The sequence below is a fragment of the Lotus japonicus genome, chromosome 1, assembly GCF_012489685.1.
Source record: "Lotus japonicus ecotype B-129 chromosome 1, LjGifu_v1.2".
NCBI classification, from domain to species: domain Eukaryota; kingdom Viridiplantae; phylum Streptophyta; class Magnoliopsida; order Fabales; family Fabaceae; genus Lotus; species Lotus japonicus.
The window spans coordinates 3,988,526-4,010,544 of NC_080041.1; the positions used below are offsets into that span (position 1 = coordinate 3,988,526).

Below are 22,019 nucleotides of genomic sequence, written 5' to 3' on the forward strand. Positions count from 1 at the left end.
GGTACAGTATATCTATATGCCTTCGGGTACAGTATATGCCTTCGGGTACAGTAAATACCTTCGGGTACAGTATATCTATATGCCTTCGGGTACAGTATATGCCTTCGGGTACAATATATGCCTTCGGGTACAGCATGCCTTCGGGTAACTCGGGCATTCGATGGGGGATATGATCGACCGTATGGTTAGGATCGACCTGTTGATGTCAGGCATAACGGAGGGAAAAGTCGACCCACAGGGTTAGGACTGATCCGGCTATGTCAAGGTTGTAATTGACACTCGAGGGTTATGGTCGACACAATGCCAGTGTTAGGACCGACTCGATCGTGCCCAGCCTATTCCTTCCGGAACCTTTTGAATTGACGTTGCATTGACATAACATGCACTCTAACTATATTGGTTGAGATCTTGATAATTTGATGTTGATAAACATCGTTATGAGTTTTTGATGATTTGATATTAGTGAACATTGTTATGTTATTTGTTGAATTGTTGAGATATTGAATATTGTGTTGTTATTAGAGATTAGATAACAAGCCATGTATATACCTTAGGGTAGGCAATGCAGAACTTATATGTATATATACAACATATATATATACCCCCTTTATCGCATGTTGGTTGTAATATCTATTTTATTCCGTGAGTTGACCCTAGCGCCTTGGCTTTGTTTGTATGTTTGTGTTTGGGCGGTCGGCCTGCTGCCAGGCGTCCGTCAGCCGTTTTGTGATGATTCGTTGTGCGGGAAAGACCCGGAGCGAAATGACTATTACTGAAGCCTTCGACGAGGACCCGGACTTCATGCCTGATCGAGAAAGGGTCGATGATAGTAGTGTGGGATATGGGTGGTTAGAGTCTTTTGAGTTGGTTGTTGCTGTCATAGCTCTAATTCGTCATTTGTACTTTTGGGACCGGGTAGTTTCCGACAGGTTGCTTTCGGTGTGGTTCTCCATAGATGGGGATCGCATGGAGTAGTCGGACGTAGGAAGTCTTTTTGGAAGCCGTTTTGGGCTGACTTACTTTTCGGAGGACTGTATTTATAAGACTTATGACTCAATTTATGAGTCGCACTTGTTTGCCGCTGGGCAACACCTTAGTTACTTGATGTTACTTTCCGTCACTTGAGGATACTCGTGACGATGTTTTTAGTTGCAGCGAGGGCTGTGCTTGTATTGTATATTAATCGCTGCTAATCGCGATCGGGGTTGAGTCTTTATTTCGACAAGTCTTTTTATTTGAAGAAAACGAAAAAAAAAATACCTGCTTTTCCGCTTTATTTTATTCTTGAGTTACTAAAGTGACGCCACCGAAATCGGGGTGTTACAAACTAATTATATAACAACCTAACAAACTCTAAACTAATCAGTAACTAACATGCAGGTCATGCCAGCTTACAATGAATTTCTATATTATTACAATATAGTCCTTGTACTACTACTTATTACTAATAGTGATCCTGTGAACTTTTACATGTAAGATCAAGATTTGGTCATGTGGTACAACTCTATGTTTTGATGATAACAAGTATTTATTTGTGGATGAACAACTATGATACTCTAATGTTTGTCTTGAGTGTTTTGACAAACAGGTTCTGATTCTGACACCAGAAGATATATTCGTCAGAAGTTCTGAAGATCAGAGGATCTGAGGATCAGAGGATCAGAGGATCAGAAGATCAGAGGATCAGAAGATCTGAAGATCAGAGGATCTGAAGATCAGAGGATCTGAAGATCAGAGGATCTGAGGATCAGAGGATCAGAGGATCAGAAGATCAGAGGATCAGAAGATCTGAGGATCAGAAGATCTGAAGACCAGAAGCTCTGAGGGACCAGAGGCTCTGAAGGTTCAGAAGCTCTGAAGGTCCAGAAGCAGAAGTTACGAAGGTCAGAGGATCCAAGCATCCCTCTGACTCTGATCACCAAGCTTCACAAGTTCCAACACGAAGCATAACTCTGATCAGAAGTCAATGGTTAAAGGCAAATGTCTCTATCGAGAAGTACAAGAGCAGTGTACTATTCTGAAAAGCCTACCTACCAAGGTTCAGCCACAGCAGGTTCTGGAAGTTCCAGAAATGCCCTCCAACGGTCATATTCTCTCAACAGAAATATCCTTTGCACCTTGGACTATAAAAGGCTGAAGAAAAGAAGAAAGCTAAGAGAGAGAAAACAAAGAGCTGCAATACAAGAAAAGATTCAAGCCTCTACTTTCTTCATCTGTTCTTATTTAGTTTACACTCAGCTTATTTAGAAGCAAACCTTTGTAAACACCAACCTCAAACAGTTGTTTGATTTTCCTTAAGGGACCGGGTAGGTCAGTATCCTTAAGAAGACTAAGAGAGTGAATCTTAGTGGTGATTCCTTTAGGAGATCAAGGTTGATCGGATCCTAGAGAAGACTAAGAGAGTGAATCTTAGTGACAGCTAAGTCAGTGTATTGTTAGTCACTTGTAGGTTTCAAGTGCAGTTGTAACAATTATCTGATTAGTGGATTGCCTTCATTCTAAGAAGGAAGAAATCACCTTAACGGGTGGACTGGATTAGCTTGAGGGATTTATCAAGTGAACCAGGATAAAATACTTGTGTGCTTTTCTCTTCTCTCTATCTTTATCCGCTGCACCATCTATCTCAGAGAAACCGAAAAGATTTTCTTTAAATCTTAAAGGGAAAGTTTTTATATTCAAAACTCTATTCAACCCCCCCCCCCCTTCTAGTCGTTTTTCACACCTTCAATTGGTATCAGAGCGCAAGTTCTGATTACCACACTTAACAGTGTTCAGTAGATCCGGGCCAGTGTGAAAAACTCATGGATTCCACCACTACTACGAGCAAATATCAATACAGTGCAAGACCACCTATCTTTGATGGTCAGAGATTTGATTTTTGGAAAGATAGAATCAAAAGCTTCTTTCTTGGCTTTGATCCTGATCTTTGGGATTTTGTTGTTGATGGCTACACCCCTCCTGTTGATGAACATGGTGTAAAGATCCCAAGGGAGAAGATGAGTGAAGATCAAAAGAAGAAGTTCAGAGATCATCACCGATCAAGAGCTATTCTGCAAAGTGCCATTTCATATGAAGAATATGAGAAAATTACTGATCGTGATTCCGCCAAGGGCATCTTTGAATCCTTGAAGATGTCTCATGAAGGAAACAAGAAAGTGAAAGAATCAAAGGCACTGTCTTTGATCCAGAAATATGAATCCTTCCAAATGGAACCTGACGAATCCATTGAAGAAATGTTCTCCAGATTTCAGTTGCTTGTTGCTGGAATAAAACCCCTCAACAATAGCTACACCACTGCGGATCATGTCATGAGGATCCTTAGAGGTCTTCCTGAAAGCTGGATGCCTTTGATAACTTCCTTGGAGCTCACAAGAGATGTTGAGCAGATGAGTTTGGAAGAACTCATAAGCATACTGAAGTGTCATGAACTAAAGCGTGCTGAACATCAAGATCACAAGAAGAAGTCTATTGCCTTGAAATCCAAATCTGAAAAGGCTAAGGCTCTCCAAGCAGCAGCAGAAGAATCTGAAGAAGCATCAGAATATTCTGATGAAGATGAGCTGACTCTTATATCCAGAAAGCTCAACTGCATCTGGAAGCACAGGCAGAGCAAATTCAAAGGCTCATCAAAGGACAAAAAGTCAAAGAAGCATTTCAAGACCAAGAAGAGTCTGATGGTGACTTTTGATGAATCAGAGTCAGAGGATGTTGACTCTGATGGTGAAGTTCAAGGACTCATGGCTATTGTCAAAGACAAAGGAGCAGAGTCAAAGGATGCTGTTGACTCTGACTCAGCATCAGAAGGAGATCCTACCTCAGACGATGAAAATGAGGTATTCGCTTCTTTCTCAACCTCTGAACTGAAACATGCTTTGTCTGATATCATGGATAAGTATAACTCTTTATTGTCTAAGCATAAAAAGTTGAAAAAGAACTTATCTGCTGTCTCCAAGACTCCTTCTGAACATGAGAAAATTATTTCTGATTTGAAAAATGAAAATCATGCTTTGGTAAATTCTAACTCTGTGCTTAAGAACCAGATTGCTAAGTTAGAAGAAATTGTTGCCTGTGATGCCTCTGATTGTAGAAATGAATCTAAGTATGAAAAGTCTTTTCAAAGATTCCTAGCTAAAAGCGTGGATAGAAGCTTAATGGCTTCAATGATCTATGGCGTAAGCAGAAATGGAATATATGACATTGGTCATTCTAAACCTTCTGAAGTTGCTCCATCATCTCTTAAGAAAGGAACTTTCTCAATGTCAAAATATCATGCTCAAATTCCTTTATATTATCCTGTTGAATGACCCAAAGTTGTCAGAACTTCTGGGTTAACTAACAAGAAAGGACCCAGAAAGTGGGTACCTAGGGATAAGACTATATATGTTGCAGATATCTTCAATAGGTCCATCGAAACTCCAACCATGGAACCTGGACAGTGGATGCAGGCAACACATGACGGGAGAAAGGCATATGTCCCAAGATCCAAAACTTGAATCTGAAGGTGAAGTTAATCTTGGAGGCATCAGTAGAGTAAGATTTGGTCAAGTCAAAGCTAGCTGAAAAAGCTTGTAGAGATGAGCATGACTGTTTCAGATAGAAACAAAGACTCAGAACTTGTCAAACCAGAAGCAACAACATCAGAAGATGCTACTACAACTTCTGACTTGCGTCATCAGAAGAAGAGTAGGTTCATAGCTTCTCATTCTGAAGCATCTGAAGATGGAATTTTTTCCAGAATGGAGATGTCACCAGAACCTCTGGACTTTGACACTTCTGCTCTCATAAGAAGATATACTAATCAGAAGCCAAGTATCCCTTGGTATTACTTCTGAGGGGGAGTATTTCGTCTTTTGCTCTTACTATTTTTTTTCCACCTTCATTCTTTTTGCTTATGACAAAAAGGGGGAGAACTTATAGTATCTTGACAACTCCTATTTTATTTAGCTCAGAATCTAGATATTACTAACATTGATATTAAGTATTAGATTCAGGGGGAGCTTAGCTCAGAATCAAGCACGAGTCTTGGATTCAGAAGGAGCAAGATAAACTATACACATCAGGATAAGTTTTAACTCTGATACCTTATACTCTGAGTGTATTCAGTTTATTTGTTTAGAGTTGTTCATCAAAATACATGGTTTTGTCATCATCAAAAAGGGGGAGATTGTAAGATCAAGATTTGGTCATGTGGTACAACTCTATGTTTTGATGATAACAAGTATTTATTTGTGGATGAACAACTATGATACTCTAATGTTTGTCTTGAGTGTTTTGACAAACAGGTTCTGATTCTGACACCAGAAGATATATTCGTCAGAAGTTCTGAAGATCAGAGGATCTGAGGATCAGAGGATCAGAAGATCAGAGGATCAGAAGATCTGAAGATCAGAGGATCTGAAGATCAGAGGATCTGAGGATCAGAGGATCAGAGGATCAGAAGATCAGAGGATCAGAAGATCTGAGGATCAGAAGATCTGAAGACCAGAAGCTCTGAGGGACCAGAGGCTCTGAAGGTTCAGAAGCTCTGAAGGTCCAGAAGCAGAAGTTACGAAGGTCAGAGGATCCAAGCATCCCTCTGACTCTGATCACCAAGCTTCACAAGTTCCAACACGAAGCATAACTCTGATCAGAAGTCAATGGTTAAAGGCAAATGTCTCTATCGAGAAGTACAAGAGCAGTGTACTATTCTGAAAAGCCTACCTACCAAGGTTCAGCCACAGCAGGTTCTGGAAGTTCCAGAAATGCCCTCCAACGGTCATATTCTCTCAACAGAAATATCCTTTGCACCTTGGACTATAAAAGGCTGAAGAAAAGAAGAAAGCTAAGAGAGAGAAAACAAAGAGCTGCAATACAAGAAAAGATTCAAGCCTCTACTTTCTTCATCTGTTCTTATTTAGTTTACACTCAGCTTATTTAGAAGCAAACCTTTGTAAACACCAACCTCAAACAGTTGTTTGATTTTCCTTAAGGGACCGGGTAGGTCAGTATCCTTAAGAAGACTAAGAGAGTGAATCTTAGTGGTGATTCCTTTAGGAGATCAAGGTTGATCGGATCCTAGAGAAGACTAAGAGAGTGAATCTTAGTGACAGCTAAGTCAGTGTATTGTTAGTCACTTGTAGGTTTCAAGTGCAGTTGTAACAATTATCTGATTAGTGGATGCCTTCATTCTAAGAAGGAAGAAATCACCTTAACGGGTGGACTGGATTAGCTTGAGGGATTTATCAAGTGAACCAGGATAAAATACTTGTGTGCTTTTCTCTTCTCTCTATCTTTATCCGCTGCACCATCTATCTCAGAGAAACCGAAAAGATTTTCTTTAAATCTTAAAGGGAAAGTTTTTATATTCAAAACTCTATTCAACCCCCCCCCCCCTTCTAGTCGTTTTTCACACCTTCATTACACCCTCCCACAAGCTGAAGGTGGAAAGATATTGATCATTGCAAGTTTAGCCAGAAATCCCTGAAAGATCCGAGGCTGCAAAGCTTTAGTGAAGATATCTGCAACTTGCAAAGCTGTTGGAATATGCAATAGCTTGACAACTCCAGCTTGCAACTTCTCTCGGACAACATGGCAATCAATTTCCAAGTGTTTAGTCCTTTCATGAAACACTGGATTGGCAGCAATATGCAAAGCACTTTGGTTATCACAAAACAAAACAGGTGTTTTAAGACAAGAAATTCTCAAGTCTTTCAACAAGTAAAGTAGCCATTGTAGTTCACAAGTGGCATAGGCAAGAGCTCTATATTCTGCTTCACTAGAAGACCTGGATACTGTGACCTGCTTCTTTTCTTTCCAAGATATGAGTGAATTACCAAGATAAAAACAGTAGCCTGATATTGACCTTCTCGTATCCAAGCAACCTGCCCAATCTGCATCTGAATAGCCTTGTAAAGTGAGTGGAGTGTTCCTGGAAAAAAACAAACCAAGTCCTGGAGATGCTTTCAAGTACTTTAAAACTCTAAGTGCTGCTGTGTAATGTATATCAGTAGGTTGGCTCATGAACTGGCTCAGTTGCTGTGTTGCAAAGAAATATCTGGTCTAGTGTGTGTCAAATACAACAATCTTCCTACCAATCTGCGATATCCCATGACATCTTCACAAGGTTTTCCTTGATCGATTGTTAACTTGAGAGCTGGATCCAATGGAGTGGAAACTGGCTTACTACCAAGATTTCGAGTTTCTTGAAGCAAATCCAAACAGTATTTCCTTTGACACAATGAGATTCCAGAGGTAGAATGAGCTACTTCTAGGCCAAGGAAATATTTCAAAACACCTAGATCTTTAATACCAAATGCTGAATGTAGAGAATCCTTAACCATTTGAAACTCTAAGAGACTGTTACCAACCAGAATAACATCATCCACATAAACAAGCAATCCTGTGAACATGTCTCCTTGAAATTTAACAAATAAAGAGTAATCTGAAGCAGTTTGTGTGTATCCAAGATGTATAAGATGAGCAGCAAGTTTTTCATACCATTTCCTGCTAGCCTGCTTAAGTCCATAAAGTGACTTTTGCAACTTGCATACTTGATTAGGCTTCTCTGTCAAAACTCCTGCCGGGACTTGCATGTACACATCTTCATCTAAAGTTCCATGAAGAAATGCATTGTCTACATCCAGCTGATGCAAATGCCAGTTCTGTGCTGCTGCTTAGGCCAGTATTATTCTGACAGTGGTGAGTTTGGCAACTGGAGAAAAAGTGTCAAAATAATCCAGTCCTTCAACTTGATTATATCCTTTTGCTACCAGCCTAGCTTTGTATCTAGCTAAAGTGCCATCTGCATTCCTCTTAATCCTGTAAACCCATTTATTCCCTATAGGTTTTACACCATTTGGTAAGTCTACCAATTTCCAGGTTCCATTTCTCTCTAAAGCCAATATCTCTGCCTTCATAGCCTCTTGCTAGTGGGAATGCTTATTAGCTTCTTCAAAAGTAGTAGGCTCTTTATCTGATGAGATACTAAGTACATAGGATTGATGTGGAGATGAGAGTTTATCATGAGAATAGTATTTTGTGATGCTATGTACTGTACTAGTTCAGGAAGGCAATGAACTATATTGAAAATTTTGTAGAAAAGTTGGCCTCTTTACTTGTCTACTTGATCTTCTCAAACTTGGAACTTCCCCTTCTTTCTCTGTCTCTGTAGCATCAAGATCTATGGAATGTTGCAAGTTCAAATTCTCAGTCTGAGGAGATAAAGTTAACCTTTCTGCCTGAGAATTATCAGTAATCACTTCTGGAACAACAGAAGAATCTTCTTCATTCTGCAGCATCTGACCTTCAAGTATAGATTGTGGCACTTCTGATTTCTCAATATCTCCAGGTTTCTTGTCTTGTGCTTGCAAATCTAAACACTCCCAAGTAGGTAGTGTAGAACTCTTATAAGGTAAAATATGTTCATGAAACACCACATCTCTGGAAATTATGATCTCATGAGTAGATATGTCTAGCAAAACAAATCCCTTTACACCTTGCTTAAATCCCAAGAAAACACACTTCCTGGCTCTTTGGTCTAGTTTAGATCTTTGAGAGGATATTGTACTAGCAAAACATAGTGATCCAAACACTTTTAAACTCTCTAAATCTGCTTTCTCTTGATAAAGTAAATGATAAGGTGACCTATCATTTAACAGCTTGCTTGGTATCCTGTTCATAAGGAAGACTGCATGTAACACAGCATAGCTCCACATTTTCTTGGGCAATTTAGACTGAAAAAGCAATGCTCTGGCTATGTTTAGAATGTGCTGATGCTTCCTTTCTACCCTCCCATTCTGCTGAGGTGTATGAATTCAACTTCTCTGATGTAGAATACCCTTTGCAGAATAGAAAGATGACATGATGAACTCAGGCCCATTGTCAGTTCTAATAGCTTTAACAGTATGCCCAAACTGAGTTTGTACCATGGCCACAAATGACTGAACCTGATGCTGAACTTGTCCTTTATTATTAAGCAAGACTATCCAAAACAGTAAGGAAATATTTGTGATTATGTACTAAGGGAATAGCAAGTGGCCCCCAAATGTCCATGTGCACAAGGTCAAAGAAATTCTTGGAATTATGTAAACTGTCAGGGAACATTTTCCTCTTCTGCTTGGCCAGATGACAGATATCACATACTAGTAAACTACTAATATTTACTGAACTATGGAATTTATTCAAAGCTTGAATCCTATCATGAGACAAATGTCCCAACCTAAAATGCCACGAAGCTCCAGGTGGAATAACCTGAGTGGAGCTGTTTATTTCAGAAACAGAATGCTGAACACTAAAACATACACTAGAAGGACTTGTAACTACTAAATGGTATAACTTGTCTTCCTTCAAGCTACCCAAACCAATCCTCTTCTGGGAATGCACCTCCTGAATATCACAAGTGAATTCACCAAAAATGATGTCACTATGATTTATCTTTGCCAATTTATGTACTGAAACTAAATTGTAGCTAAAATCAAGAACAAATAAGACATGAGTTAACAATATTAGACTTGTAAGTCTAACTGTTCCTACATAACAGGTATCTATGATTGTTCCATTTGGCAAACTAACGCTTAGAGGCTTTACTTCAGCTAGAGTCTCAAAACACAACTTGTTAAAACAAATGTGGTCACTAGCTCCTGAGTCAATTACCCAATCTCTACTATCATACTTTTGTGAACAAGAGAGAGCAAAATGCTTACCATGCCCTGTGGTTCCTGAATTATGATTAGTAGTTCTGATCACATGATTAACTGCAACTTGTCCTGTTTCTGCAACTTTCTTTGATGAACCAGCAACTTGTTGAATCATAGACATTATTCTTTTGTACTGATCAGTTGTGAATGGTTCTTCACTCTCTTTTATTTGAATTGAGTCATCTCCTTGATCATCTTCTGTATCATAACCTCCACTACCTCCACTGACATTGTTTACATGAGTAGTGGAATTAGAAGCAAATTTAGTATTGGAAGTGTTGGGATAACCATGCAGTTTATAGCAGATGTCAATAATATGACCAGGCTTCTTGCAATAGGTACAAAATTTTCCTGCACCCTTGTATCCAGAATAACTAGAATTTCCAGAATAACTAGAATTAGGCATTTTTCCCCTGCCATATGACTTTCTTCCTTCTGCAACATTCACTATAACCTTTGATTCATCACTTTCTTCAAAATCTGACTGTCTTTCATGTTGCATAGCTAAAGAAACAACTTTTGCTATGGATGGCAGAGGATTAGACATCAAAATCTGAGACTTAATAACTCCAAAATTCTCATTCAGTCCCAAAAGAAATCTGATAGCATTATCTTGCTCCCTAAACAATTTTACTTGCTCTATGGCTTCACATCTACAGGGAACAATACATCTACATTGAGGTATTGGTCGATAGTGCTCCAATTCTTCCCAAAGAGTTTTGATTTCAGTGTAATAATCGTTTGCTGACATAGTATTTTGCTTTAAGCTACTGATTTCATTTTGCAATTCAGCAATTCTCACTAAATCTCCCTGAGAAAATCGATCACGAAGATCCTTCCAAGCATCACAAGCATTTTCAACAAAAACTATGCTATTAGCAATTGTAGAAGTTACCGAATTGAGTATCCATGAATGGATCAAGCTGTTGCAGCGATCCCAAGCATCGTAGTTGGCATCACCAGGTACTGCAACTGGAATTTCGCCATTGATAAACTTGAACTTGTTCTTCGCCACAAGTGCTCGCTTCATCGATCGAGCCCAGGCACTGTAATTCCTTCCATTGAGAGGTGGAGATACCATTGTAGCCGACGGATTTTCACCGGAATGAATGTAATACGGCGAAATCGGATTTTACGCTGGATCCTGGACCACATGCGCTTGCTGATTTCCATTGTTGTTGTTGATTTGTGCGTTTCGCACCATTTCTGTGGAAGCTGGTGATGGCAGAGCCCAATCTAGGGCTCTGATACCATCAAAGAATGTGAGAACTCTTGAGAGAGATCGAGAGAGATTGAAGAAGAAGAAGAAACTTTGATATTCTGATTTCAACTGAATTGCAATACAACACTGTAGATAGCTATTTATATCTAGATTAGACACTAACTAATTATATAACAACCTAACAAACTCTAAACTAATCAGTAACTAACATGCCAGCACATGCCAGCTTACAATGAACTTCTATATTATTACAATATAGTCCTTGTACTACTACTTATTACTAATAGTGATCCTGTGAACTTTTACAAGTTGGGCTATAGGGAGGAGGAGGGGAGAGTGGTAGTGGGGGGAGAAGAAGAGGAAAGGGAAAAGTAAAAAATAACCCCTGTTGCACATGTGAACCAAAATACTAATGGTCCATCCTAGTGGGCAGTGGGCACCATAAAAGTGAAGGAGTTCCATACTTTTTACTTCATTATGTCATATGTTTTCTCCATAATGAATTTTTTAAATTTATAATCTAGCCCTTTTATATTCTAAATAATGAACTAAAATAGCATCATATCCTCCCATTTTTAATGGATATGAGAGCAACGGCTTAAACTCAATCCATAAATAAATTAGGATGCATGTTTTTAAAATGAGTACCGCTATATGGTACGACGATCTCCAAGCACGAGATGCACGAGTGACGTGCTCCACTACTTTTTTTAAAAAATATTTTATTTTAAAGGCTAAGATGAAATAAATACAAAGACAAAATTACCCTCCAACCTAATTCCTTCTCTCTCCTTCCCTCATCATCAACAGAGCCACTTCACCTTTTTGAAAGTTCTTTTCTTCTTCTACAACTGGGTGATACAGACGATTCTGCCTGTGTTTTGCTTGATAGAATTGCAAAGGAAGGAATCAATTGCATCTAAAAATTATGACTTTAGTGGAATAAATCAAGGAAAAGGAAAAATTGAGAAATCAGGCTTCCATAGAATGTCAAAGCTAGTTCAATTTTATTTTGAAGGTGGCAACAATTTCTGAACCAGAAGGTCTTGGGCGCGCAACAAGACGACGACACAACTCTCTTCAACGACGCTGTGACAACGATCTCACCCGACAGAGTGATGGATGGGCAATAACGCAGGCTAGAGATCTCGACAACCATGATGGGTGGAAGATGGTGCATAGCAGGTGGTGGAAGATGGATGGGGTAAAAACGCATTGCTTCAGATCTGAGGAAGACGATAATGATTCCATAAAACGCATCAAGGAAGGGGAAGGGGAGAATTTTTTTTTTTAATTCTCGTGCGTTGTCGTGCTTGATGCCCTCGTGTCATTAAGCATTTTCCTTTTAAAATTGAACTTATTATATTTTTGTCTTAACCTCTTGATTCAAAGAAAAAAAAAACCCTCACTTTGTTTTATTTAACTTGTGGCAAAATTGGTGGTTTGTGAACAACTGCAGTAAAAAAGAAAAACAAAAAAATGTTGATAAAATAATAATTACAATAATAATAAAATTATTACAAGAGGGAGACGCAGGTGAAAAAGCTTGTCTTTGTTTGATTGCCACAAGAAACAAACTTGTCGATCACTCACCCGCCAAATCAATTTTCAATAGCACCCAGTGGAATTTCAATTCCCTCCATTTTCCCTCGAAATTCAATTCCTCTCTTCACTCTCTAAAAACCTAATAAATTCAACAATTTCCCCTCTCCCATTTCCATTCCCTGCATTTTCTTTCCCTTTCCATGGCTGAATGTGAAGCTCCCTCCTTCTCCCTCGGCTTCGATCTAACCCTCGACACGCCCCCACCTTCTCCTCCTCCTCCTCCTCCCGCCATCCCCGACGACGACGAATCCCTCCAAGCCCCGGACTCCGATCCCGATACCGATACCCGACCCGACCCGCCTCGTTCCCTCCTCAAACGCCTCCGCCGCGGCCCTCCACCTTCCACCCCCGAGCAGGTAGATCCACCTCCACCTCCGCCGCCGCCGTGCTTCGACGCCGACGATGACATCGAGGAGTTCTCCTCGCAGGATGAACCTCTTCAAGGTTTGCCAACACCTTACCTCAGATTTTTTTTGCCCTTTTCTTATTTGCCATTGAAATGCAATTTTTCTCTCATGTGCAAAAGAATAATGAGCTTGCTAGTGTTATGCATAGATTGCAATGTAGTAGAATTAGAATTAGAATTGAATTTGGGATATATAGCAAACAATAATTGTTTCATGGAAGAACCCTAATTTGAGGGTTTATGTTAAATATTTTTATTTTACTGGTTAACCAATATTTAGGACTTAATGCTTCTTTCATTAGTTTAGATGAATTAGATTTTCATTGCATGCTTATTGTCAAGTTAAAAAAATTGTTTTTCTGGGTATGTTTTTTGAATGATATCTTGAAGTTTGGTTTATGAATGGTTTATTTTGATTCTGAAGTGTCTTTTTTTCTGCGGTTAATATTAGAGCATGCACATTCGTCGGTGCGGAATCGTTCTGTGTGTAGTAGTTCGAAGGTCTCGTTGAGTGGTTCTGGGGTTTTTACTCCTCATTCAGGTAGTAACAGTGGGGAGAGGAAGAGAAAGCAAGGTTCGGATATTCCGGCTTCTTCGAGGATGGATACAGGGCAGAGTGGGTTTGTGTTTCCAGAGTTAACGGCTAGTCCTCTTCGAAGGTTTCACTTGATTGATTCAGATTCGGATGACTCTGGAGGTGAGGATGTTAGTGGTTTGAATGAAGTTGATCCCGGCTTAAAGGAGGCAATGAGTAACCAAAGCAAGCCTTCGAGCTCTTTGGGACAAAATAGAAAAACATCGTTTCATGTCAACCAAAATCCGGATCTGTGGAAAGATTTTTCTCCAGTGAAGCCTTTTTCTGTTCCAACACCTGCATTCAATGAGATATGTGAAGAATACTTTAATTCTGCAAAGCATAAGACAGTGGAGCAGTCAGGGATTGATATATCTGAAAGTCACAATGAGAGATATCTTGGGGTTAATTCTAGCTTCCAAAAGGATCCACAACTATCAGAATCTACAGACCCTCTTCCTCCTGCTCATCGTTATTTTTTCCATGAGGATCCAAGAATTCGGCAGTTAGTTTGCAGTCGCCTGTGTAATTTTTCTCCGCTCCGTGTCAACAGGGTGAATCAGCAACCAAATGCCTCACATATTGATTACATGTAACCCAAATTTTTTCCCTAACCATTTTATCTTATTGTAATAATGAAAAAAGAGATCTTTTATCATGCTTAATTACATTTTTCTTGTCTATTTTGATTTCAGGGGGCAATTTGACAATGGAGGAGCTTCTAAAACACAGGGAGTTAAAGTTAACAGCACAACAAGCAGAAAAAATAAATCAAAAATTTCAAGTGTTGAGGAAACATTTAATGCTTCTGAAGGCTGGGTGGACCCCAAAGTTATTTCTCATTTCAGCAGTGGAGAATCCAGTAGAAAGAAAGCAACTAAGAGAAATAGCACCAAGAACAGTGTGTCAAAACGGAGAAATGAAACAAACAAATCAAATTCTTCAAATGTTCCTTATGCTTCTGGAAATTGGGTAGAACCCAAGAGCTGCACAAGTATGCCAAAGGATGCTGGCAAAAGGCGTGTTCAAGCAGGTGTTCAAGAAGGTGTTCAATCTGCTGGTCATTGGTTTACAAATTCAGATGGAAGAAAGGTATGGGAAAAATTCTGAAAAATGTTTAATGTTATTAGCAGGTTGAATTTATTTTCTTATCTCACGTTGCTAGCTTTCATAAGTAGTTATGTGAACTATTTGTTATATGTTTAAAATTGAACGCAAAAAACACCCATGTAATGTTATTGAAGTGATTTATATATGCAGTGAAATTTGAATTATCGTTATGTATTGCCATACATTTTTTTCTTTTGACGAAATATTGTTGTATGATTTGATACTCAGGAATGTTTTTCTAGTCCATAGTTTATGTCAACATCCCATGCCACCAAGTCCAAGATGCATAGTTATCATACTGTATCTGATATTAGTCAGATTGCCCATCTATTTCTCTCATTCCACTGCCTATTTATTAACTTTCTACTTTTCTAGGATATTATGCATTCTGTTTCAAATAATTCTGGACGGCAACAGCTTAAAAATAGAAAATACCAGTGTTTTGTCTCTCATTGTAGTTAATGATTTCAAGTTGTTATTGCTATGTTTTGAGGGGCTTTATTTCTGCCAGTGAACTTTCTCATTTCTAAAATGTGAAATTGATGGTTTTTAATTGATCCAGGAAATAACGATATATTCTGAGTACTTTTTTTTCTTCTTCTTCTATACATGAACATAGAGTTTAACTTATAGTTCATTTTATTCAATCTTGCCATTCATGATATGTTTGTTTTGAATCTCCTGTTAATAGTCAACAAACATATTTTGGCACATATCATACTATCAGGTAATTAGAACTTGATCCTTTATCTTCCAACTGTAGGTTTATGTCAACAAAAGTGGGAAGGAGTTGACTGGCCGGATTGCTTATTCACATTATCGGAAGGTAAATCTACTTGCATTACATTAATCTGAATTTTGATGTTTTAGTGTCTTTTTAGGGTGAGATTTGGCATTGAATATCTTTGATGTTTACAGGAGAGTGGCAAAGGATTCAAGAAATCCAGAAAGAAAACAAGTGCCAAGAAGACAAATTCCAAGAAGAAAAACTAAACATTTGATGACAACGTTCTATTTTTGTTCCGCGGCTCCACATCCTGTAAATTACTTGTGGGTCTTGTTGCTAGCGTTTGATTGCATTCAATTACAATAAACTTCTGGCGTCATGTATTTTGGATGGGGCAGGGAAGCTAGCTATGTAGCATGTGCAGTATAAAATGCCAGGAAATGATACAGGACTGTTGTTGATGAGTGATGTTTTAATGCGAAAGAATCCTTGGAAGTAAATATTTTCATGAGGTTGTTGTTCAAGTGGTTCTGTAATGCAGTCAACTGAATCAATTTTTTCTTTGCAACCACTAAACTTTTGATTCGCCACTTGGTTCTCTTTGCACATATGATATTTGTTTTGAAAAGTTAGTACTCTTGTAGTTCCTCCTTGTTGATTCTGCATCATTTCCTTCTTCAGGTATTTGTAGATGAGAGATAGTAGAACAAAGAAGAATGAGAACAAGGTTTAAGTGAATGAAGGCATTTGGAAGACCCTTCAAGTGACTGTGTTGATGTTTAACTGACATAATACTAAGTAATGAAGCTGGCAGACGATGTAAACTTAAATTAGGACGATCATGGGATGAGATTAACATACATGCGCACACCTATCTTATCTGATAATTAGGTTTTTTTTGTCAAAATCGTTATATCACTGTTCCTTAGATGTTGCAGTTATTTAATAATGCTAGTACTATTCTCTTACTAAAACGTCTTGGATATGTTTCTCTTTTCTTAGAATCAAAACTGACATTAAAAGTTACTCACACAAGTCTCACCTGAATTGATCTTGATTTTGGAATCAATTGAATAAGATTTTTTAAACATGCACTTTAAGCGTAGGTGTCGAGCTAAATGTTCAAATCTCCATATAGGCTGCGAAATTAGCTTTGATCAAACATTCATAGGTAAAGCATACTGCAAAGTCAATAGAAAAATACTGGATGCCTTAAAAGAAAGAGTAAAACATGTTCTCTAAATAGATGTTTAAATTATTCTGTCCTTTCCGATTTTAAAAAATTACACCCTCTTTCCCTGGATCCTTAGACACTTAAATTCATTTTAATGAAATCAAACATCCAGAGACCTTCTCTTTTTACATTTTTATTTTCTAAGATGCTAAGAAAAATAGTTTATAGTTGCTCATCATTACTAAAAGGTTCATATACAATGATATGTAGTACATTTTACCTAGCAGGAGAAAGAGGATAATGCAATTTTAAGTATCAACCACAGGAGAACTGTAATTTTTAAAAAAGGTAATTTATCCATCTAAACTTTCCCGACAGGGAAAAAATAGGGGGGGGGGGGGGGGGGAGGGGGGATCTACATTTGTTAGAAGCTATCAGCTAATGCAAGTTTAGGTCTTCAGTTCATGGTGTGTAAATCATACTATTCCTCTTCATCGATGGTTAGAAGTATTTTGCTTGCCTACACCGCTGTCTTCTCGAATTGGAGAACCCTCAGATCCCAATATCGGTTGGCATGCTCTGAAACCCATCAAAACAGAACATCCATTAGCCTTGAGATAAAATCAATGGATGGAGCAGATGAACAATGTGTTTACCAGCAGCAAGTGTATAATTCAGATCCAATTGAATTATCATAGTAGCCTACAATTATGCACTTCTGAAAAAGGAAAAACAGAAGGGTAAAATCATACAGCTTTAAATTCTCTGTCTTGCTCTCAATCTCACTGGACCAAAATACAGGATCAGAGCTCTTAGGCAAAGTATCTTGTTGCTGCATCTTCTCTCTTAGCCACTTCTCTGCTTTATTGCATTGGTTGATGATCTGAAACAAAAAGTTAACACTTCAAAGGTGATATTAATTAAGGGCTGCAACTCAAAATAATATTTCTTCTTTGTTTGTTATAGTACCAGCTCTTTATTTTCAGATGGAAGGGAATCTGATAACATGCGGTACTCCACAATGCATCTTAACAAATCTCTTGTAGCTTGCGCTCTTGCGTCTTCATCTCTATACCGGCTCTCAATTGGATCAACCAGCTACAGAAGATGGAGAATGTAAACAAGTATGGTACGGGAAGTACAGGGTTTAGAGATAGAAGAAAAATAACCTGTTTTAGATTTTCTAGTTTTGCAGAATAAGCATGTACTGTTTCATCATCCCCATCATCATAAAGCCAATCCTCAGTCTCTTGCAGGCTCCTAGATATGCCATCCCTCTCTTCTTCACTTGCAAAGCTCCGATATGTATTGAAAAGCTATTAACACATGCAAATTTTCATGAACCAACTGTCCCAGAAGCTTAAACTGTTGGGTTAAGATGCATAAATGGTTTTATACTATAATTCTTCTAAGACAAATAATTAAATGGCAGTTCATCAAGAAAAATAGAGCATGCACAGGAAAAGCATTGTACAGAATCAATGGCATGAATAGACATATAAGGATAGAGATTTCAATTTCATATCCTATGCAGATTTGAGTACAAAGTATATCAGCAAAACACCCTCAGATTGACAATCTTAGTTTAACCTAACATCTACTCATGAGTCCTGACAGTAAGTCATTTAAAACCAGTTTCAGGACTAAACGGAAGCTTTTTTCTCATTTTATACATTCAATACTTTCGCATTAACATAACTCAAGCACCTCGGTAGAAAATAAAAGATATATGAAAACAAGAAGAAAAAAAGGATCATGTAATGGCTAGTTATCTATTGTAGCTGAAGAAATGTGTGACTGCATAAATTAAAAGTCTGAATCACAAGAACCAGTAATGTCTACATTTCATTAAGAGTTTGAACATGTACCTTACTCCTCATTTCATAAACATAAGACTCCAAGGAGTTCTTCATGTCTTTGGTTAACTCCATTGTTCTATCATGTTCAATTAACTGAAGTTCTTTTTCTTGAGCTTCCAAGATCTCATCCTTAGTCATTCCACCATAGATATTCTCATACACTGGTACATGAAGCCTTCCGTTAGCTTTTTTATTTCTTGTACCATCAGCCTGTAAAAAGGCATGATCGTAACACTATTTATTCAAAACACCATCTCTGAGAGAGAGAAAAATATAAGAGTACTTACAGAACGTTGCGGAGAGTCAGACTTCCTATTCATACTAACTTCAGCAACATTTTCAACTGTCTCAGAAACCGGTTCAACATCCATTGCTTCAAAATTTGAATGAAAATCAACTGCTGTAACTGAATCATCCAAATGATCTTCGAACAACTGAAGACAAAAAAATTTGGTTCGTGTGCATAGCAAGATCTTGGAAAATTAATAATGTGGTATAGAGAGATAAAAGGAGGTTTCTTACTGTTGCTGATTCAATACTGATAATTCCATGCAAATTTAGTTGAACTTTAACTTTAACGCTCATCTTACTTCCATGCGATCCAAGGAAAGGACCAATCTGAATACAAGTGGCAGACAACTGCATAAGCATATGAAACAAGGTGTAGGCATGCAGAAAATAGAGCTTATAGAGGCAATGCTGCATGCCTTTCATGAAAAACACAAGAAGAAGAAGAAAAAAGCAAGAGGTGCTACGGAAAAAGCCAGGAGAGAAGGGGAACAGAAGATTCTAAATCACATTAAAATGTACACAAGAGGATCCAAACTTCTTTACATCACAAGGAAATTCTAAAGCAGGCTTACTGTGAAGCAACTAATTTTAGGAGATGTCCCATGTGGTACTTCATCTGGATTAGCATAGAATGCTTCCAAATTTAGCATTTTTCTGCACTCAAATGTTAAAACTTTAACACTTGGAATCGGTTCTCCTTTCAGGAAAAGCGCATCATTTGATCCTGCACGAGTAAGACCTTCATCTGATGAAAGTCCAATGGAAAAAGGAATAGAATCTACGACCTTATCAAACATGAGAAATTACATTAGTTTCATAGGGGTCATTTAGTTAATAATCATAATTCCAGAATCTACAAACTCGAAAACCTAACTGCAGTATATATCATATACAGATAGGATAAGAATCAATATTTTGTTCAATATCCAAACCTCATAATCTCTGACGCGGAAAACAGGACTGAGCATTGCACACTGTAGAGCACAACCACGAGCTACACACTCACTCGCATTCAGTGTTCGTCTGGGTTCTCTTTTAAACAGAGAAGACAATAATCTGGTTATAGCTGGAATCCGTGAACCTGAGCCAACTAACTCAACAGAATAAATCTTTTCTACTGTTAAGCCTGCATCAGCTAATGCTTTGTTGCAAGGAATACAAATTCTCTCCAATAATCCTGATGCCAGATTTTCAAATTCTTCCCTCTTGATGAATCCATTAACATCTTTTTCATCCATCAAACACTCAATGTTCAGAGGCGCCTCAAGATTTGCACTCAAAACTTTCTTCAACTTCTCACATGCTGCACGCAGCCTATTACATGCCCTGACGTTAGAATACACATCGATGCTGTACTGTCCATTGAATTTTTCAGCAAAATGACTAAACAAAACTTCGTCAAAGTCTCTCCCCCCTAAGCTCCTGTCAAAAGCATGTGAAAGTAACTTCATTTTCCCAGCCTGAAATGCTGCGATAGAGACCTGAGTATCACAGTGACCTATGTCAATAAATGCCACATAAATAGGAGCTTCACTGGGAAAATCTGTTTTGTAAACTCCATAACCAAGACCAGTTGCGGTGCAGTCATGGATCAACCTCAAAGGCTTTAAGCCAGCAATTGTCGCTGCATTCAGATACGCCCGTCTCTGCAAGTCAGTAAAGTAGGATGGAACCCCAATAACACAATCTGAAACAGATGTCCCTAAATTTGTTTCGGTTATACTCTTCAAGTGAGCAAAAAGCATTGCTACTATTTGAACCGGTTTAAATGTGCAAGTCTCCTTCAAGTATTTCAAGTGAATCAGAACACTGCCATCCGGGCCTTCGGAAGTTTCAAAGGGGAGCACTTTCAGGTCCTTTTGAACATCAGGGTCTGCAAATCTTCGTCCTACGAGTCTCTTCACTTGAGATATTGTGGACTTTGGGTGCATCATAGCAGAAGCCGCACCGGCCGATCCTAAAAACCTTTGCTTCTCTCCAAAGCAGACAAGAGCAGGGGTTTCACGGTTGGATTCATCATTCAACAAAACATCAACCCCGCGTTGCTTCACCACCGCAATGACACAGTTCTCATTTCCAATGTCAAACCCCACAACACTCATTTCAACTTACTGTATTCCTGCACCAAACTAAACTACCAAGCACCAATTCAATCCAATTATCCCTTTCTACTTGACCAAGCACCCAAATTTCAAAAACTTCACCAGATTGCACAGGGCTACCCCAGAATCCTAAGCTTTACCAAGGGCTATGACTACCACCACAAAACACAATAAAAGTTGGAAACAAACACATCAAAATCAGAGTTTGCTATAAATATCATGTAAAAGTATCAGAACCAAATTTAAGCCAAACACATTTTGAGATTGGTTTTTCCTCCATTTCCATCTTCCAAGTTATGAAAATGAAGAAATGGTTTCCATGTAACTAGAAACTCATTGCAAAAAAAAAAAAAAACCTATGCCAATCAAAAAATGAAGAATAACAAGAGAGAATGGAACATACCTTTCATGGGGAAGAGGGTTTGGAGAGAATAATGAATGGCAGAGAGACAAAATCGCCACTTCACTCGTTCAAGCCATATTTACAATTTATCAAAAAAAAAAAAAGCCATATTTACAACCCCTCCTTCAGTATATTGATGAAAAAAGAAAAAGTTTATCACTGGGCAAATATGACAATAATTTATTCAAGTGTGGCAAATATTGAAAACTGATTTTTTTTTTATAATTTCCAATTTTATTTTTTTATGATTATGACCAAAATCTCATATTCTATTTTCACTCGAATATACTTTTGAGTTCTTTTTTTTAACCTCAAATATTTGAGTTAGTTTTGTTCAAGACCCGAAACATCTACTTGAACTAAAATAATCCCGAGTTCCCAAGCCGTTAATATATGCAATTAGTGGTTAATTTCTTTTTTGTCCTTAATAATAAGTGTTGCATATAAGATTGGGTAAACTATATTATATGGAACTAAAATTATTAAGCCATAAGGTTTAGCTTTTGGTCAGCTTTGTTGATTATGTGATGTTTGGCTTATATTTTTTATTTTCATCAATTGAATGTTACATTATAAATAACTTCACCTATCAGCCCGGACTTTTCTCATGTATATTGCTTTTAAATATGTCACATAACTTATGGTGTACTTTATAGAATTTGTTTTCATAATGAATTGAATTACCTTATCCAAACAAAGAATTTTATTATCAAAGAAAATTCAATTACTTTTTCGAAACAAGATGTTTGACAAATTCAATAAATTCAATGATTTGTTTGAATTTTCAAGCATTTCAATTTACTTGAGTAGGCGTATTTTTCAAGTTAGACAAACAAGAGAGGTGTAGTTTTCATTTGAATAAGCTTCCCTGG

At 38.0% G+C, this 22,019-nt stretch overlaps 3 protein-coding genes across 6 annotated transcripts; 1 reads left to right on the plus strand and 2 right to left on the minus strand.

Moving 5' to 3' along the window:
• Positions 1-9,074: 9,074 nt before the first annotated feature.
• LOC130731528 (uncharacterized) lies at positions 9,075-10,798 on the minus strand. The gene is made up of 2 exons (XM_057583834.1): positions 9,681-10,798; positions 9,075-9,363 (listed from the first exon to the last, which is right to left on the minus strand). Exons 1-2 carry the CDS (start codon positions 10,753-10,755, stop codon positions 9,329-9,331), a joined length of 1,110 nt encoding a protein of 369 aa, XP_057439817.1. The 5' UTR covers positions 10,756-10,798; the 3' UTR covers positions 9,075-9,328.
• A 1,653-nt stretch (positions 10,799-12,451) lies between these two features.
• LOC130733124 (uncharacterized) lies at positions 12,452-16,283 on the plus strand. Of its 2 annotated transcripts, XR_009017381.1 has the most exons (6): positions 12,452-12,945; positions 13,359-14,073; positions 14,177-14,573; positions 15,355-15,417; positions 15,510-15,830; positions 16,000-16,283. XR_009017381.1 is itself a non-coding variant. In XM_057585206.1 (5 exons), the coding sequence occupies exons 1-5, from the start codon at positions 12,642-12,644 to the stop codon at positions 15,582-15,584; spliced, it is 1,554 nt and encodes a 517-aa protein (XP_057441189.1). In that variant the 5' UTR covers positions 12,452-12,641; the 3' UTR covers positions 15,585-15,908. The 2 variants fall into 2 exon arrangements, 1 of the variants encoding a protein (XP_057441189.1); XM_057585206.1 differs by lacking the exon at positions 16,000-16,283 and having other exon boundaries at positions 15,510-15,908.
• Positions 16,284-16,701: 418 nt separating this feature from the next.
• LOC130733123 (heat shock 70 kDa protein 16-like) lies at positions 16,702-21,276 on the minus strand. 3 transcript variants are annotated; one of them, XM_057585204.1, is made up of 10 exons: positions 21,148-21,276; positions 19,575-20,890; positions 19,215-19,427; positions 18,874-18,969; positions 18,639-18,785; positions 18,361-18,561; positions 17,662-17,808; positions 17,462-17,590; positions 17,245-17,375; positions 16,702-17,071 (listed from the first exon to the last, which is right to left on the minus strand). In XM_057585204.1, the coding sequence occupies exons 2-10, from the start codon at positions 20,742-20,744 to the stop codon at positions 16,984-16,986; spliced, it is 2,322 nt and encodes a 773-aa protein (XP_057441187.1). In that variant the 5' UTR covers positions 20,745-20,890; positions 21,148-21,276; the 3' UTR covers positions 16,702-16,983. The 3 variants fall into 3 exon arrangements, with proteins under 3 accessions (XP_057441187.1, XP_057441186.1, XP_057441185.1); XM_057585203.1 differs by having other exon boundaries at positions 19,575-20,896; positions 21,148-21,272; XM_057585202.1 differs by lacking the exon at positions 21,148-21,276 and having other exon boundaries at positions 19,575-21,117.
• Positions 21,277-22,019: the final 743 nt, after the last annotated feature.